This window comes from Pangasianodon hypophthalmus, chromosome 6 (assembly GCF_027358585.1).
Source record: "Pangasianodon hypophthalmus isolate fPanHyp1 chromosome 6, fPanHyp1.pri, whole genome shotgun sequence".
Lineage (NCBI taxonomy): Eukaryota > Metazoa > Chordata > Actinopteri > Siluriformes > Pangasiidae > Pangasianodon > Pangasianodon hypophthalmus.
The window spans coordinates 9769153-9789823 of NC_069715.1; the positions used below are offsets into that span (position 1 = coordinate 9769153).

The following is a 20671-nucleotide window of genomic DNA, read 5'->3' on the forward strand; positions in this document are numbered from 1 at the left end:
TCTGCTCTTTAAAAAATCAGTCTTCAATCTTCTACTTTTCAACAAAATGCAGTCTGCTGTGTGTCTCATGGAGGGCCATTCACCCATCACACCTCATTGTTTATTAGCCTTTGACAACATGCAGAATTGAATCATGAGTTCAGATTTTATTTCATGAACAAATACGTAAATCATGACATTATCAATAAGTGAATACATATACACAAAAAGCACTGTATCATTATGTCCTGCTCTCACAACTATGCTTTCACCAGTAACAAGGAGGGTGATTGTCCAGTTCAGTGTATATCACTTCATTTCCTTTTTTGACCATTGTGCACATCAAGCAACCACAATATTTCAAACCGAACACAATCAGCTCATACAGAACAATCAAAAGCCCTTCCATGTAAACTAAGAGATATGGTACCAGAAGTACCAGGAAGACTGAAACAGGCGTCTCAATAAGACCATTCATCAGACGACCTCTTTTGTGAGTGTTATTAGAGAAACTCAACTTTGTTCCACTTTCACAAAAGATACTTACATACTGAAGGAGTGCAGATTTCATTCAGTAGTTTAACAACTTCTTTAGAGATTTATTAGCATCTGAAGTCTGGAAAGTATCTGAAATTGTCCTGCTGGTATGTCTGACAATATAATAAGACCAAATAAATATTGAGATTATTAATGCCTTTGTGCTTAAGTCATAGGTGGGAGAAAGAGAGAAGAGTGAGCGAGGAGAGACATTACACCCATAATCACCTTTTTAGTGAAAATATGATGTAAAAGATTTCAATTGCTGTATACAGGTTTGGGGTTTCACAATGTTGAAAGTTTCAGCACAACAGGATCAGACCACTCTCTGGCCAGTATTCACTATCTGCTCTTTAACTTTTACAGTATCACTCACATTCAAACACTCTTCCCTAACTTGCTCACATAAACTTAAAAAAAAAAAAAAAGACAAATCAAGTATAAAATATAATCTTTATGATAATGCATTGCAAATCAATATAAATTAATAAAATACACCCTATGCATGGCATCTTAACAATATTATCACTGTAATGGAAACATAATGGAAGATTTTACACATGCCAAAACCAAATGTCTCTCAACCACATGTTGGAAAATTACATTTACAGTTATTACTTTGATTCAACTTGTTCTGGTCTATTCAACACCTCAAGCAAATCTTATTGTCAAATAACACTTTCTTGGTTTGACTAAAAAAAAAAAATCTGTAACAATTTTGTAACCATGGACGTTTCCTATCCACTCTTTTATCCCATGACCATTAAACCCAAATATTAGAAATTTAAAATATTGTTGAACGTCAACATATTTTTTTTTACCAAACCTTTTAGAAGCTTTTAAACATATTTTTATGTTTTGGATAAAAAACAATATTTCAATTACTCAGCTGCTGATATTCTAAAAATCCACAGCAAAGCTGCACCTTTCAGTTTCAAATGAAAAATGAATTCCAGTCACACAAGATTGCAAATAAATAGAAATAGAACTTAATAAACATAAATAAATAGATAAATAAATGACAAAAAAGTCCATTCCAGGCATTAGTATTCACTCTCTCTCTCTTTCCATTGGAAGATGTGTTAATTTGTATCCAATGAGAGCAAAGTAGTGCACCATAGTCTTGGCTCACCAACGTGGGTTAAAACAGGGTGAGTCCATTTGAGGTCACACAGAAAGAGGAGCACCTGACCGGATGTTTAAAAAGCATGTCCCCTGGTTAGTTCCTCTGGAAGTAGGCAGGGCCACAGGAAATGGTGGGATGGGAGGGGCCAGTGGGAGGGGCTAAGGACCAGGTATATCGGAGCGATGTGCCAGACATTTAAAAGGGTCGCAGGGAAGTCTGGAGGTGGCTTCTTGTAGCTCATCTTCTCGAAGTGTTATCACAATATTAGTACTACAACCATGAGGCAAAAAAGGAAGGAAAAAGAAAAGAAAATTATGATTTTTTTATTATAGTATGGTTCATGCTTAAAATTACCTACCTATTATATAAAGAGTTAAAAAATGCTCCAGACAATACATGTTAAATATCTAAGACATGGAAAAGACATACAGTGTATACAGGTATATAATTACACTGACAAACTGGTATTAAACAAATGACACCAAGACAAAGGCAAGGAGCTCTGGGAATTAGTAGCTTTAATATGTTACACAAAACGAAGGGTGTTTTATATGTGCATGATGATAAAGCTGTGCTAGCACTTTGAACCTGTTGTATATTAACTAAGGGCTCTATCATGCTCAGAGAGATAGGTAGGTTATAATGTTTTGTAATCCAGTCAACCCGACCCCATGCCAAATCAAATATAAACTCAAGGGCTCTGAACTTACGTACGAAGCACTGAAGGATACGTGTACAGTATACGCATGCTCAATTATGACTTTGTCGAATAGTGTGCTAAAAATATTCTTGAGTGGTACAAAGCATCTACAACGTCTGCTCTGCTCGGTAACTAAACAGAGGGATGAAGTTCCTCTGTAGGGCAGGTTACCTGCGAGCTGTGAATACTCTCCCACTCCTCACTTGTCGGGAGAGTGGCGGTACTGATGCAGCAGGCTGCTGACAATCTACAAGAGACTGATAAATTAGACAGATATACAGGAGTGACAGTCAGGGTTAGTGACACACATGCACACTAGGACACACTAACACACAGCAGGAATGACTTATATGAGCAAAACATAGAACAACTCAAGTAAAAGGTGACAGTGGAGTTAACAGAAGATCTAAATCACACACACATACACAATTAATGTGTGGACTCTACTCTCTGGACTTTCTAATGTGTGGATTATATTTCAGCTGTTTAATAAAAATGGTTAGTGAGTAAGTGTAAAAAATATTGTAATATTGACCTATTAATGGTCAAAAATTTATGGATGAAGAAAAAAGCTGGAGGAGTTTGCAGAATTTAAGATGTGGTGATGATTGTTAAAAAGCTGTTCAAAAATCAAGCATTCTGATGGTAGTACAGAAACACAGTGGTACAAAGAATATACATAATACAAGGAAACACGAAGAGCTTGTTACAGTTAGTTCACTGAACAGTAAACATTATTCATTACAAGGATGAGGGAAGTGAAGGGTGCTAAACGTGCCAAGGAAGCTACTGCAGCCCCTACTGTCAGGATTAACTGTTTAAATGTAATAGAAAGATAATAATAATAATAATAATAATAATAATAATAATAATTTTAACTAAATATCTTAATAATTTTCAAATATAGCATTTTATTTCAAATATAGCATTAAATATTGCCATTCTAAACTGCACATGACCATACATATATATATATCTATATCTATATATATATATATATATATATATATATATATATATAGATATATATATATATATAGATATATATAGATATATATGTATGTATGTATGGTCATGTGCAGTTTAGAATGGCAATATTTATAAACATTTTATTATATTATATTTTTAAATATTGCCATTATAAAAAATGCACATGACCAGTTCACACACTGGTAGCAAACTGCACTTCATGATGACGTGAAAGAGAATTTTAGACTTTTTTTTTTCTTAAAGATAAAGATGACAAATTAAAATGACCTAAACCATCTGTTTCTTCTTTTAAACAATAACAGTATTAATGTACAAAACTAATTTTATACTGTATATGCCTAATTATAACTAAATTTATAATTTATGATTTATTATTTTCATATTTAAGCTATTAAACAGAATCATGAAACTCTATGTTTAGCAGCATTTAAAAAAATATAATCACAATCTTATAGCACTAGTTCACTTTAGGAGGCAGAATTAAACTATATTAGTTTTTTAATTGCATAAAAGAATTTAGCAGCTAATCCTAGTGCAGGTTTGAACAAGTTTCTCTAAAAGCAGGTTTTTCACAGAATGAGTCAGATATTTTTTCAGACGGTTTGAAGCACACATTTTTGTTTTACTGGTAATAGTCTCCTTTATGTGTGCTGTTAAACAGACCATAAAGTTGGCACACAGAAGAACAGCAGACTGGTTTACACCTTAAATACACAACCTCATGATTCATGCACCTTACAGCAAAATGGGCGATACTGCGGTACTCTGACATAACCCAGGCTATACACAATATGCAAAATTATAGAATAAAATCATAATAAAATAATCCCGAGGTGAACCAGAGGAATAAACACACTGTACTCTTCATATGTGTTACATCACGCCTGCAATCAGAAATGGACCCATAAGTGTCCACAAACATCAGCAAGTTTAAACATCCCAGACAAATCACCCTATCAGACGATCTGTCTGAGTTCAGGGTCCATCTTAACCACGCTGATCTAATGTAGAACCCCTGAGAGGCATCACTGACCAGAACTCTCCTCAAATGTGTTTTGGCCCATAGCCCTCGTGCTTTATGATAAATGATGTATCCTATACAACAGACTATACTCTACAGACTGTTGGGACACACGTAATGGATAGTACAGAGCAGACGTGAGGGCATATCCTGAGTCTGCATAATGCACACTCTGCATTCCCATATGCTGTATCCCTAAATAGCACAGATGTGTCTGACTGCATCGTTAGTTACAGGCAGTGGCCATGAGGTAATTTATAATCTGTATTTAATGCAAAATATTTAGATTTATGCTTTAGTCAAAGTAGCAGTTAGACATTATGCTAAGTAGGTAATCAAAATCAAGAGTGGATGGAGGCCTGAAGGTGGATGAGCAGCTTGGAGCAGGAATGCAAACCAACATTAAAGAGATTCAGTTTCTGCACTTACGGTAAATGCCCACTAGATGGAGCTCTGCTCTTTCTGATTTGAGATGATACACTAAAGCCACGATATGTGACATAGCCCGAGACAGGCTTCGTGAGATGATACAAATAAAATATTCAATTTTAATACATCTAATTTGCAATGACAATTAAATCAAACCACTGTAATATCAATATGTTGTATTGTAAAAAAATGTAGATCAGAATTTATAATATAAGGTTAATATTCCCCTATTATTAACATTATTTTAATCTTTTTCAATGTCATAAATGTATTTCATGGCGACGTTATTAATATGGAAAGATTGTTTGATGGTAGATTGTGCCCTAAAATGATTAACAAATTAATCACTGCTCCTCCTGCTGTCTGACATCCACCTTAAATGTATGAGCACGACACCCTTATCAATTTAATTGTACAGATCAGCACAACACATGGTATGCTTCTAGATGCGAGTGTGACTTACATCAAGTGCAGCACACACGAGTTGATTTTAATCCACATTCAGACCGTTATCATGCCAGCCGCAGTAGAAACCGGAGTGCATGTATATACAGTGGTTTATGGTATTCTGGACTGTGTGGAAAATAGATTTGTCCTGTGTTTTACACATGTGCCACAACACTTTCTTCTGATTAGCTTTACTTTTTGGACTATTAAGAAAGCATGCTTCAAAGCAGTTGGGTTCCCACCTGCAAACTTCATGCTCTGTATGCTACTACCACTGGCGCTGTCATCTATTGTGTAAAAAGAGGTAGAGCTCACAATGGATATTAAAAGGAAATATCGCAATACACCTCAGAGAAGCAAAATTCGATTTGCCAGTATTTTGTATCTTGATATTCGAAATAATAAATTTGTGTCTCATGCCTTCTCATCAGTCTGTTCTGTACCTACACAGGCTCAGCTATGAGAAGTCTGAGAACTGTGATTGAGTACTATATTGCAATGATGGAATATTATTTTGAAATAAGAAGGATAATGGTACAGTATGGCTAGTCCAGTGTTGTGAGCATCGTTTTGCAACTTACTTTTTGAGGACTGGATTTGATTTTGGGCATCTTTCCTCCACGGCCACGATGTGACTGCTCATGATCACACTCCAGGTCTTCCAGACGCTGTGTGAGGGCCAGCTTCTGCTGGATGGCCATGCGGAGCAGAGAGTTCAGAGTCTTTTTCTCATCCTCTGCTGCTGCCAGCTGCCTCTGCATCTCATCCAGCTGAGTAACATACTCATCACACCTTCAGAAAGCGAGAAATAGGGAGAAAATGATTAAAAATAGTTTAAAATGGTCCATACACCTATTAGAATGAATGGCTGATGACTCCAAAAATCAATGTACCTGGTGGCAAACATCGCCCTCAGAGAGGAAAAGGTGGCTGCGTCCTCTTTCAGAGCCTTTAGCTCATTCCTCAACTTCATCATTGTCTCTGTCACAATAGTCTTTTCATTTTCATACTTGCTCTTCAGGTTCGCCAAGGCTACTTCTGCAGTCTGGACAAAAAGGTCACACGAGACTATAATTTTTTTTTTTTGCCATGAATAGGGATGTACTATAACCTGGAGAGCTTCTAGGAAACATTCTATATTTTATATATAACAAGTTAGTAAAAAAAAAAAAAAAAAAAAAAAAAAAAAAGCTCAGCTGTCCCTTCAGCCTTCTTATTTTTTTCTTACCAAATGTGCGCACTAATTCTTTAAAAATTCATGGACTAGCTATGCTTAGGCTAATTAGCTTAGGTTAATTTTCTTGAAACATATTCACCTGGAACACTTTTTAAACTGCTTTTTGTCCTTGGTAGTTACTACTAATTAATGTATATAAAGTAAGTTGTACATGAATACATCAAACAAAACATGAATTTGTTTCATTTGATGACAGGAAGTTTGTCTAATTATTACTTAATTTTGACTTGTGACATTTTAAGTGAAACTGTAAGGTTAGTCCTTTGCTAGACCTACACTCATAAAACACCAGTACTTTCATTGGCTAGCTAGCATTAGCATTATTAAATGCAAGCATTTAGTAACAATGCTAACTATCTAGCTATAACTAGCCAAGATTTTTGGTAAGCTAGCTGGATGAAGAAATTCTGAGGTAAAATTTACCTTAAGAAAATGTTAAAAGGCTATAACATATAAAAATCATTTAATGCAATGAATTTGCCTTAATTGTTTTTAAGAACTCTAAATAGTGGGTGATTTTGTTATGAATGAAGTTGTAAAGAAAGCTAATGACCACTAACCACACATCTCATACAAACAACATTTCATACAAATTCTTAAAAATGTGCAATTATGAGACCAATCTGACCATTTAATAACTATGACCCTATATAATTTATAACTAAATATTTGGTATCATATTTTAGAGTAGCCTAATAACTGAATTTGTGAGAAATGGAATGATTATAAATGCTTTGATATACAAATTATACATATTGACAACTTTGGCTTCTTTCTACATGCAAAATATCCATTTACATTATTAGAAAAAAAATGTACTCTTCGTACCTGTTTGTTGGCTTTAAGTACAAGCCGTAGAGTGGCTATCTGTTCTCTCTTCGTGCTCAAGAGGGACTTCAGCTTCAGGATCTCCTCCATGCAGGCCTCCTTGTCCTTGTCAAAGATGGGTGCTAGCTCCCGAGCAGCAGCCCTCTGTCTGGACAGTTGCAGTGAGCGGTCCACAGCTCTCTGAAGGTGCTTGATCTGGTCCCGAATAATGGCATTCAGGTTGTAAATATTCAAAGGCTCTTTGCGAAGATCTCCACTTGCCTCTGGTAAGGGTGAAGCAGATGGTGAGGCACTGTGGACCGGGGAGCCAAATGGGGGTCTGTTGGGACTCACTGTCTCTGCTTTACCCCCTTCACCTGATGCTTCCTTCAAGGGTGAGTCATGAGGGCTCCGAGAAGAATCTGACGAGTTGGCAGCAGCAAGTCGACGGGCAAGGCGTGGTGACAGCAATGCACGTGGGTCTTCAGTGCCTTTAAGACTGCCGCTACGTGTAACACGACTCTGGCGGTAGTAGTCCAGCATGACACGATTGGGTGTTTCGTTATTGCACAAGCAGACATGATGGTAGAGCTGGGCAAGTTCTTCGCTGAAGGTAACTAGCTCATCCTGAGCAGCATTCAGCATGGCTTGGCTCTCACTGGACATGGATGATGTGCATCGGAGCTCGGCCTCTAGGCTGGTGATTCGCTCACGGCTCTCACGACACTCTATTTCCAATGATGTCACATGCTCATAAAGTGTTCGCAGTTTCCCCTCACTTTGGCTGCGCTCTTCTGATTGGCTCTCCACAGACTGGTTGTACTTTTCCTTCAAGGCTTTCAGCTCAGCTTTCAGGTCGATGACCTCTGTAACAGCCACCTTGTACTTACATTCCAGGATCTCAATGCCATTAATGTCGATGTCGTACTCACGGCAGCCATTCAAAGGAGTGTCCCCTTTCTCGGTCTCCTCAGCATCCAGCTCCTTGTCGCTGTACAGACGTTTCATAGTATTGACACGTGCTGTAAGGCAATTCACACGCTTGTGCTGCTCCGTTAGAGCTCCCTGCGTGTGCTGTAGCTGGGTCTGAGACTCCTGCAGGTTAGCCAGTAGGGTGGCCTTTTCTCGCTCCACCTAGTGGATGGGAGGATGCATATGAAATTAATAGAAGAATCACTAGTGGAAATGCTTGAGTAATGTCAGATATACTGTATATACAATTTCCACAATTTCCTTCCTATATGTTGAGGTATTTCACTTTCACTGTTTTAGTAACCAGGGCCACACAATCTTATTGAAGACACTGACATATTACATTCTTTCCTTCCAGTCTTACACTGCATTTCATATATGAGAAGAAAACTTCCAGCTGTCATGTTATGGATTAACCAGAAAGCACAAAGTCTGAAGTCTCTCCCGTGGCGGAAAACTTACTGACCCTGAAGTGCTGATGCTGGAGGCTCCTTCCATAAATGTTAAATAAACCTACCTACTTCCAGAAATTGTCACTATATCAATGATTATATGATGTTTTTATTTTTGAAATAATATTTTTTTAAAAAAAGGAGGAATCTATGATGAAAGATCATTTTCCCAGTCAAGTGTCAAGTGTTAATAGTTGCTAAAAAGCAATAGAGTATTAATATATTCAAGTAACAGTGTGGCTTAGTGAATTTTAGAAGATGTAGCTAGTGATCTTCATTTTATTCTTCACTTTTAGATAATGGAAACAGAGTCTTCGAGCTCTAACCAGTAAAACTATGGGGGTGTGTTTACTTCAAAAATGACAAACTGGCAGAATTTTGGTAGTTACAAAATCTAGATTGTATCAGATTGGGGTATGTTTAGATGGTGTCATGTTAAGATCAGTGGTCAGGGTTGCTTCATATTGTCCATTTACAGAATTTTTATTTTTATTTAATTTTATTTATTTATTTATTTTAGATTTACTAAGAAATAGCAATTTCTGGATGTTTAGCTCTCTGCACTCAGACTGTTATTTCAATCTACTGGTTATACTGGGGTGGGGGAACCCTCTATACTGATTATATTGGGGTGGGGAACCCTCTGTATTAAATATTAACATCGATCCATTTTCCTTATTCTGTAACTGAATCATAACCAATACCAAATGTAAGGTCAAGACTACTAAATAACCTACTACATAGTAATGAGTAAAGGCATTTAACTGTTTCTTGCTGGTCTATCTAGGATACATTCTTCATATTAGGGGACACTGAAGTATATGGAATACAATTTCACCTCGTTTAAATGATATACTAATCTATAGATAATATTTTAAATATTAGATACAAGCTATAAGATAAGATATAAGTTAAATTTTATCTTATAGCTTGAAATAAATTTAAATTAACAACATGCAGACGTGCTATTTCAAGGAAAGCTTGATGTTTCTAGGAAGGTGTGATATTTCCTCAACTCATCTGATGGAAATTTAGCATATGTCATAGTGTGTCATCCCTGTAACTGAACTCGAGTACTGCTTAATTGCTTTCTGATCAACCACTGTATTGGAGAAGTAAGCTATTTTCATTTGATTGAATTTCAAACCCTCTTTGGAGGAGAGCCAGGAAAACAGAAAATAAATATATACACTAAACAGATTAGCCTGAAAGCTATGTTGACATAAGGATTTTCTGTGACTTGTGGAAATATGCCAGACAGCACAATGAGATTTTCAGGCAATGTGTATATACAACAATATATAGTATGCGCATATAATAAATATCTAACATGAGCTTTGTAGTTGTCACATCAGCCTGGTAAATTACACCTCCCTGCCAGCAGAGGTCCCCCTCCCATGAGTACTGAACTACTTCACAAGCTTTTCCATTTCAGTTTATGGCATCTGTCAGACACCCTTATCCAGAGCGACTTACAGAAGTGATTTGAAGTCTCTATCAATAAATGCATTATACTGGTTCACTAGGGTCAGGGACTAAGAGATGTACCAGTGGGTTCTCCTTTCAGAAAACCCTGTTGGGGAGGTAGTATAGTATGAAAAACAGAAGAACAACGTTTCCTGTTTAGACAGTATGTAAAGTGAACTCAAACTAACAATCATTGTGAAGTCTTGCCAATTCTTGCAAGCATGTAAGCTTTGTGGCTTGTGTCTATTGATTGATTTTCATGTTCTTTGACTCTTACTCATTTTTTTTTTACTCCTCTTTTGAATTTTGTGTTCATGCTTCATGCTCATTTGTGTTTTGTCCACTGCCCTCTTTATTACCTTGATTTTGGATTGTGTATTGTTGCCTAATAAACCTCCAACTCATGGATCCTCAAGCCTTTCCCGAGTCATGTATGTTAGTGTAATACAGACATACCAAAACACTCAAATCTGAGCAACACTTGAGTGATGAAATGGGAAACATCAAATGAAGATTTACATATTAAATGCTTTATATCTCTGATCTGTCTTCTCATTATATAACTAATTTGTGTGCTTCATAGGTTTAATTTTTCATCAGTGATTGAAAACACTGTTCAAAATTAGTGTACATCATTCCGTTACAAATATTCTACCATTAGAGAAAGTGTTAATAATTAAAATCAGTCAAAAATGTCAAGCATTTATGCAGTAAGAATGTGACTAACAATCTGTATAGGATGTTGCATTGACCATAGGATTTGAAAATCGATTGGATTTTGTAGGATTATGATTCACGGGAAGTATAGCTGTGAATAAGTTGATTTTGACCATTAGTGATGATTCTCCAGATTTGGATTAAGAAACCTTACTCCTTTCCTTTAATTATAGGATATGTCACGCTTGTTATGGCTGCAGTACTAATATGTAGCTCTGTATGCAAAGGATGTATGTGTTTGTGTTATCACTGGTAGAGTTTCTATTCCTGTCCCCTACTGTTTTCCACTGAACATGCCAATGGCACACATACACACACAGAGAGAGAGAGAGAGAGAGAGAGAGACCAAAGTCTGTGTAAGATGACCTTATGGCTTGTATATATATGCACTGACAGATGGAAATGTGTGGCTCTGACAATATTACACTGTAATATAGGTCTTTATCATTATACAAATACACCTCTTATTTTCTGTTTTTTCTCCATACCAGCAAGCCATTAAAAAATTCACACAAACACCCCAATCCAGGTCTTGGGATAATATAACATAAATGAACACTGGCCCTGGAAAGGAGCGTTTCTTAATCCAAATCTGGAGAATCATCACAAATGATACTGCTATGAGTCAACTTATTCACTGCTACACTTCCCATAAATCATAATCCTACTAAATCCACTCCTGAGTCATGATATCTGGATTCAAAGCAATCGACTTTCAAATCCCATTGCGGTCAGTATAACTACATTGCCTAGAAATCGAAGCTAACCATGTCATCAGTCTTGGCGAAAGGCTTTCTTCATTTCTTTTCTTTTTCTTTCCTAATAATGCATTTTCCATACCCCATGCTGTCCAGAGTCATATCAGACGTTTACTGAGTGACTGATAGACCAGGTAATGCTTCAGATGATGCTGTGTGTTCATATGAAAAGCTCCTGTTAGAAGCAGGCCTTCTTTTCAGAATAAAACGCTCATCACTCGGCTGTAGTCGATAACTGCTCATTAACATAGATGGTGTACAAAGAGCCAGTTCTCGCTCTAAATACTCTATTGATTAAACTTTAAGTAATTTGGATCGAATTAGGATGGTCAAGGTAACTAGGATAAGACTTTAAATGAGGTGTTGAAAGCATGAGCCTATGGCTGCACAATAATGTAACCATAACTAAATGAAACTGTATTTTACTTTATACTGAACATTATCCTTTAAATGTAGAAATCTTTGAATCAAGCTAAGACTGATACATTCATTGAGTGCCTGTTATAAAAGCTAAATAAACTCACTTTTCCCAAAACACAAGCAAATCATCATGTTTCCACATAGAAAAGAATGTATCCCACATCATTGTGAATAGTTATATTTGTCTTAATAGTGTGTTATTACATTGCACATCTGTTGCACTCAGCTCTAAAAAAACCCATGTTAAGGATTTTCTAATATCCTTGTGACAATAAATAAACCTGATTACCTACTATCTCTATCAACGTATAAGCTTATACATAAATCCCTATAAACTTATAACACACATAATACATTGTTCTTATTCCGTTAGTGCACTGCATAGCCACCAGATCATTGTGTGTCAGTTTAATAGTAAGAAATGACCAAAGCTTATTTTCACTTAAATTACCAAAAATGACCAGTGTAACTAATAATTAATGAAGGCAAATATTATGATTGTGGTGAAAATATGATTAATTGCACAGATGTGCTTGGGCCATAATTTTCAGAGTAACCTTTCCTCATAAACTTAATAATGTCAGTAATTTATTATATGAAAGATTTTCAGCAGACTACAGATTTAAAAAGAAGTGTGCACACAAATTAGAAAAATGGTTGGCACCCCAGAATGAATTATATTTATGGTTAAATGTCATTAACTATAACTATAGTTAAAAGACGTAAGATCCAGCTTACACTTGTGACTCACCTGTAAGAGTTGCTGTTTCAGTTTCTGGATTTCAGACAGGTTGAGTTCGCTGAAGAGATCAGACACAGGGTTCAGCGTTTCTTTCCTCCCACCCGGCCGATGGTAGTCACTGTTCATCTTCGGCCCATGGCCATTACATGCGTTACACCTGTTACTGTCCTCATTATTGGGACTAGAGCCGGAGGCCAAGGTGCCATTAGTGGTCGGCTCCTCTGCAAACTTTAATCCCTCCACAACAGAGATGGGGATCTGTGTGCTGGTTCCAAACACACTGTCAGTCAGGCTGAGGTGGTGGGCTAGCTCCTTCCTCAGGCTGTTCTTCTGTTCTCTTTCACTCTTCAGAGCATCCAGCGCCTCTTCTAACTGTCCCTCAGAGATGTCCTTCAAACGCAACGCGTCATCTAATTGGCTGTTTAGCAGAACTGTTTCTTCTTCCAATACTTTGATTTCATGTTTTAAACCCTCATACTCCACCTGTAATAGAAGAAGTTGTTTTTATGTAAGGAATAAAACTGTCACAGGAAGTAGCTGTGATAATCAATGTAATAATCAATGAAAATAATCAATGACGGGTTGATGGAATGACAGAGAGGCCACAATAAAGTTGATTATTTTCCAATAACAGCACATCCAAACTATTTTATTCCTCTTACACAACATACTTTTTTATCCATCTATAGTTACATTTAATGTTGTGGAATGTCCACAGAACAAGTTAGTTCCTGTTATCACTTACATTATAGCAGCTATAAACAGTGGTTTCCTCACTGGCCTCTCTTTTTTCTATCTCTTAAAGTTAATAAGACAAAAAAAAATGTCCTCCTAAGACAAAAAAAATAAGACAAAAAAAAAATAAGACAAAAAAAGTCCTCCATGCTGAAAATTAACCTCTGACATACCTCTAACTGTTACAAAGCACTGATACAGGAGACTCCTTTCAGAAATACAAAATAAATCTCCTCACAGAAAACCTACTATAAATAATTACACTTAAAAAAACATTCATTTATGCAGCACGTCCATGATACAGGTCCCTGTGTTAGTTGTTACTATAGAAATATAGAGCAATAACGTATTAGAATGAGTGCATTAATATAAACCTGTTATTTATCTTGCAGCTCGCACTACTGTCAGAGCTGCTGTTATAGAAAACTAATCAACACTTTCTGACCAATGAGAATCAAGAATTCAACCGTGTTGTGGTGTAAATGTAAACATTCAACAAAATCCTAAATTGGTTGAAGACGGTAAATGAGTCTGACTCTCTTACAGTATTTGCCACTGACAAGGCTCTCATTTCTCCTAAAAAATCAATGTCACGTCGTCAATGTCAAGAAGTTAAATCTAGAAACCTGATGGGCTGTTGAATTTCTCCCTCAGAAAACCATTGAAGTTTCTATATAGAAACCAACAACAGTGTATTTCTGAGTCAGATTAAAATTCTAAGAAGAAAGATAAAAACCCTTAATGGGTTAAAGAACTTTCTAGAAACCATTTTTTTCTAGGAGTCTACATGAATAGTGTATGCAGTGTGTAGTGTAGCTATTCCTCAATTAAGCTATTTTTCTAAAATAGCTATTGGGTATTTTAGACAAACGTTTATCTGTGTAAATGTTCATTCAGTCGGTTAAGCGTCCACAGTAAGTCTTTAACGGTTATCATAAAACAAAACAGGATTCAACAGGGAGAAGTAAGGTTAGTGTAAGTGTGTGAGGGACTGTTTCTTTGTGTGTGTTCACCTGGTTCTGCTTGAGTGTGGACACGAGCTTCTGTAGTGTGATGTTCTCCTCCTCCAGCTCAGTGTAGTCCTGCAGCAATCTGGCTTCTCTGAACTTATACTCCTTAATCTCTTCTCTCAGCCTGCCCTTCTGCAGCTCCAGCATCTCGTTACTCTGCAACAAACAGCGATACGGCAAGAGATGAAACAACATCTTGTTATTCTGTAACTAACATGAGGGAAAGGAGAGCGGAACCAATTTCCATCTCTGTTACAGTAAGCACTGAGAGAACGAGGACAGAATACAGGTCAAAACATCCACTACAAATAAACAGTTAATCATTACAGTCAACAGAAACTCTGCTCAAGATCAATCTAGAGCAATGGTTCCTAAACCAGTTCATTAAACCTGTGCATTAATTTTACCCCCATACCACATACAGGAAACACTGTGCTCATGATCATTATCACATAACCCCTTTAACACATTTATAATGTTTCATTACTCTTCTTGTATGGTATACAGCTATACAGTGGTGTTCTCAATCTGTCCATGCTGCTGCTAATGTGGATGCTGGGTAATAAATTGCTCTCCTTATAACGAAGCCCTGATGTAGGCATTACCTCCCACACTGGATACTCTACATAGAGAAAATAGAACAAAGAAAACTCCAGATGCAGAAACAGCTGACTACGACAGGGCACTAAGAAGCTAAACGCCCCCTTAATGTATAACCATTACCATACCTTTGGTATACTGCAAGAACATCATAAATAGACCTTTGCTCATAGTCCAGAGTTTATGTGCAATGTAGCACCATAATGGGTTCTTGAGTTTGGTTTCCCTGTAACAAAAGATTCCAGGGAAATCCTTGAGTAATACTCTTCTCTTAAGTGTACACTTCTTAGTTGAGATCAGCAGTCTCAGAACGCATAATGTGACATGTTCAATTTAGTGCCTTTGCAACCAAAGACAGTCGAAAACAAAATTCTTGCAGTGCCATAAATTTTGAATAAACTCTCAGTGTGTCTGCTGTCGCAACGCTTGAAATAGGATTACTTGAAACTCAAATTCAAAATGAAATGTTTATGTTTGAGCAAGCACTCTTTAAAAAACCCCCACAAATACTCACATTAATTATTATAACATTACCTATCTACATGCCTGTCCCTTCTTCAGTGAGCTGCAAAGCCAAGCATCCTAATAGATGGAAAAATCTATTCGTATTACCTCATGCTCATGTTGATGAACGTTTCTGTTTATGCAACCCCATTTTCTATCAGTTGATACTGATACTCATCTGATATTTTTTTTCTTTAAAGCCTACCAAGCCTTAAAATGATTTTGTAACTAAAGCATTTCACTTATAAAGTACAGGAAAAATACATAGCTAGCACATGACACAAAGTATAATAAAATCAACCCTAACAAAAATATAATCAAGTCTCTTTATATGTGAACATTTCTAGGTCCAAAAAAAATCTTTTTCCAAAAAAAATGTCCCTTATTGTGAATTATTTCCACACAGCTGACAAGATAGCAGCTCCTTACATTTGCTTTAGTGAATAGCTCATGGACTTTTTGGTTTTTGTTGTTGTTAATGTTAGGGCATGTGGCTAATGTTGTCATATCATGACCTACTTTAACCTGCTTTTACATTGTTGAACTATGAGCAATTCTCTGATATTTCAGTCTATAGAAAAAAGTCTATAAAAAAATCCCCAGTGTTGAATTAACACACATGGTGCTGAATTAACACCCTACAGTATTTTTACTGTGTGTATCCAATTAGACACAAATGAAGGGTTAAATCAACATGCTGGGTGTAAATTCATATGGGGATATGTATATTTGTAACAGAATTGGATCAAATTTGTTCAAATTTGTCTTTTTTCTTTGATATTTGATACATCTTTTTTGCTGGTATCAGCCTGGGAATTGAATCAGTGCCATCTCTAGTTTAGACACTTGGAGACCGTCGCTATTCTCTCTGAAAATATTCACACATTTCCAAACACTGCTGATCCGTGCAAACATGCAGGGTGAAATCCCAGTGCTGAGTGAAGATGCTCACAGAAGTGCTGATTCAGAAACTAGTGTGTGTATGTGTGTGTGTGTGTAAGTGTAGCTGAGTTTGGAGTCTGGCCAGGTCCTGTAGAGACACAGTGAAGTGAATCTTTCTCTATTTTACACACTGTGCAGCCATTTGAGCTCAGCACAGAAATGCCCTTACCACTGTTCTCTACTGTTACTCTACCAGCTCCTCACCAAAAACCTTTGGTTTTCTAACTTACAATAGTTTATACTACGCTAACAAATATTTCTCAGTAATCTATGCTAATGCATTCATCTTTCCTAGATGAACTGTACAATAACTCTCAACTGTACAATAATTCTAGATACAATAAGAGTAATTTCCTCTTTACAGTCCTCTAAAGCTAAAGCTAAAGCTTTGAAGCTTTTCAGTACTACAAAATGTTATATTAGGCTGTTTTGTTAGGCCGTCAACAGTGACCTTGAAAGGTGAGTAGTGCTACTGATTAGTGTGTACAACTCAGCACTCGCAGAGGATGTGTTGAATCAGTGTATATTCATAGCATGGCTGTGTCCTCAATTACAAATGAGCTGGATGTAAAGTCCAGAGGATTACTGAACAATTGTCACCCAGTAGGACGCTATTGTAACACTGCTAATCAGGGCCACACACACACACACACGCCAGGGTCAGCAGCAGTGCAGCAGTGTGATGCTGGATCTGACCCAGAAAGTGACACAGCCCAGAATACTGGGATAAAACACACCTCTGCATTGTAGTAAAAAAACACAGCATGAGACACAATTCAATCGTTTATTACATGTGTTAAGTTTCTCCTTTCAGTACAAAGAGATAAAAACATAAATTATATATAAGACTATGCTCATGTAAATGCTGAGGAACAGTCAGCTGATCTGAGCATCATTATCTACAAATGATTTCAGTTTGAAAACTCTAGATACACATAACAGAACTAGATGCACTGATTTTTGTCATTTTTATACCTCCTTTTTTAGGATTTGTGACAAAACCTGAGATAATGTTTTGTGTTCTTTGGAAAGTAGCATCTGACTCATCTTACAGGATTGAGAGACTCTGTGTATATTTGGGTGTTGTGTGTCTTTATGCCGACCTCAGGACATTCCCCTTATTGCCCAGCTCAGTAATGGATTTGCCCTCTACAATAGCCCATGGCGACAGTCTCTGACCCTGACACCACCCCTGGCCTCTGATGACTGCTGACACAAACACAATAACACACACATGCACACACTCTGGATGACCCTGGTCAAGGCCTGCTGAAGTAAAGTAATGCCCTGACCTATAATACAAAAGCATATGAGTAATGAGCAGTGCTCAGTAGTTAAGACTTTAAACAGCTGAACAGAAGGTTGTGAGTTCAAACCTCAGCACTACCAAGCTGCTACTCTTGGGTCCTTGAGCAAGTGTAAGGGTAAGTTGTATTGGATAAAAGTTCTCAGAAATCCCAAATCTGATAGGATATACAGTACATGGACATAATTTAGGTCCATTATAAAGCACAAAAAAACCCTGCAGAATTATCTCCATTTTAGGATTGTTCCGAGGTAAACTGACCTCTCTTAAGTCCTGGAGCAGCATGTTAAGGCGTTCGCTCTCCGCCTGCGAGTTGGAAGCCACTGAGCGACTCAGCTCAAGATCTGTCTGCAACTCCAGAAGGCGATTCTTGTAGTATGCCTCTTTGGATGCGGACTCCTGCAGAAGCGTCTCCTCATTCGTCTCACCATGCTCTGCCACTTTACGCTGGTTAGAGTACGCCTGGCCAAATGCCTGCAGAAACCAAAGAGATGGAGATTAGTCACCAAGGCTGGGATCTCGAAGCAAAACGCAGTTACGCAAATTTATAATACATTTCTGGGGATGAAAAGTGATTTTCATTTACAGATTTCAATCTTCAATCCCAGCGCATTAGTTAAGAAAGTTGATGAACTTTTTAGCATGAAGAAGCGTCCTACATTCTCCTCACCTGCACAGAGGCCTGACTGCTGCAGATACACCTGAAGGTAAATGAGATAATATTTCAGCACCTTGCTCTGATCAATAAAAAACAGTGTTCCAATTCTCCTGACACAGGTTTTCCCCGCTGCTTAGATCCGACACATCATGAATGAAGCATCCTGCCTTGATTGGAAAACAACATCTACTATAAACAGACACTTGCAAGATACATTAGAGGCTAGAAGTACAGGATCAGGACATAAAGAAAAGGTGCTCGGTTCAGAAAACAGCAGTGTGAATATATCTTTGAGAATACAACAGATCTATTAATCTTTATTACACCACTATGCTGTAGGATTCTCTAACCTGATTGGTCAGAAGGTGATGGTAAAGTTTCTATAACAGCAGCTCTGACAGGAGTTCCGGCTCTAATTCAAAGCATAGGTTTATATTAATGCACTGGTTCTAATATGTTTTTATGTCTGTAGTAACGACGGCTCGCATGGCGGATGCTCTGATTAATAACTAAAAAACAGTTAAAAACCATGTTGTTATTTAAAAAAGAAATGCATTGATATGGTGAAGTTCTCTGTAAAGACATATTTATTATCATTTATGGAAGAAGTCTTGGTTATAAGCTCTATGTAACATTCAGTAACTTTTCTACCATGGGAAGATCTTCAGGACAAATGAGAAAGTAGACACTATAGTCAGATAATTTATCAGTGAAATTGGTAAAACTACAATTATCATACCCACAAAAAACTGAAGTACAATATTAAAAGCAAATGTTTCTGCCATCTATAGTTTATTTTCCTAGTTTCCTCTGGAGCTATTATATTCTGAAGATAAACGGAGATCCTACAGCAGGCTCGCATCCAACACGAAAATCAATAGATTGCTTACTAGGAAAAATGGAGGGAAAGATATGTCATGAAGGGCAAAAAAAATCAATGCAGTACGAGAGTGGTTGAAAAGTTGCTGACAGGGCACGGACCACATTAGTCATACACTGCACATGCTGGCATCATCCGATTTCTACTGTGAAACTGAGATGTGAATATTTTTCAGGTTTTTTTTTCAGAGTTCTGTGTATGTATGGGCTAAAAACTGTAACTCCTGCAGGTCTGGAACAAAGCAATCCAAATCCCTAGGATAAGGAAGTATTGTAAGGAAAGAACAACAGCAGGCAGGAGTAAAGTTCAAAGCAGATTCAGCAGTATGTCTGAAATACCATATGTTTTTCTTTATTGTCCCTACTGTTAAAAAGGCACAGATTAAAGCAAACCAGCAAATCAGCAAAACACAACCTAACAGCCCGGACATGAACTTGCCTTTATGATACCATGTGGCCACTAAAATTAACATTAAAATAATACAAAAATATATGTCAGTGTTGTCAGTGTCTCAAAAAAGATGGAGAAAGATATTTCACAACAGGGACTGTCTTCAACTCTCAACAGTAAAACAGGAAAAGTGAGACATGCTAATTTTAATCAGCAAAGAATATTCAACATGGCAGATACATGTACAGATGCATTGTTGTAGAGGTTTCTTCTTTAGGTCAGGAAAAATGGAATCAAGAGCAGTTTATATTGAACTAAGGTCTCACAAAGTACAAACAGCAATAATCCTGACGAATTTCATTTCATTAATGTGATCTAACATAGTGGATACCCCAGTCATTTATTTATTTTCGGTAACTGCGTTTTCTTGGTCAGGACTATGGCACCAGGCAGGAATACACCCTGATTGATTCACATTTAAGGGCATTTCACCTACCTGCATGTTTTTATGGGATGGGAGGAAATCAGAGAACCTGGAGGAAACCAAGACTGACATCGGAGAACACGAACAATAAAACTCCTCACAGACGGTAACCGAGCTCAGGATCAAACTTTAGAGCTGTGATGTGCCTCTTCCTACCCCAGTCATTTTTTATAGAAATGATGATATTATGGAAGCTTTAACACCACTCAAGCCTGCCTGCCTGTCGAACTGCCTTCTCTCTTCTCACAGAATTTTATCAGCAGTTATTAGATGAATATTTGTGAGTGTGCAGAAGCAGACAGTGTGTGGAATAAGCACTACTGACTACACTGAAGTCTTCTGGTAGACGGAGGTCATTTAT

At 37.1% G+C, this 20671-nt stretch overlaps 1 protein-coding gene across 3 annotated transcripts in view; it reads right to left on the bottom strand.

Moving 5' to 3' along the window:
- Nucleotides 1-126: 126 nt before the first annotated feature.
- Nucleotides 127-20671, bottom strand: part of bicd1a (bicaudal D homolog 1a) — a 38832-nt gene continuing 18287 nt past the window's right edge. The window contains exons 2-9 of one of the 3 annotated variants that reach the window (XM_026927780.3): nt 18160-18372; nt 14550-14702; nt 12811-13284; nt 7295-8407; nt 6123-6274; nt 5811-6021; nt 2514-2599; nt 127-1912 (exon numbers count right to left, since the gene is read on the bottom strand). In XM_026927780.3, coding sequence (XP_026783581.2) covers nt 1801-1912; nt 2514-2599; nt 5811-6021; nt 6123-6274; nt 7295-8407; nt 12811-13284; nt 14550-14702; nt 18160-18372 — 2514 coding nt within the window. In that variant the 3' untranslated portion in view covers nt 127-1800. The remainder of the gene's footprint in view (nt 1913-2513; nt 2600-5810; nt 6022-6122; nt 6275-7294; nt 8408-12810; nt 13285-14549; nt 14703-18159; nt 18373-20671) is intronic. The other 2 variants (XM_026927782.3, XM_053235106.1) reach the window with 2 other exon arrangements.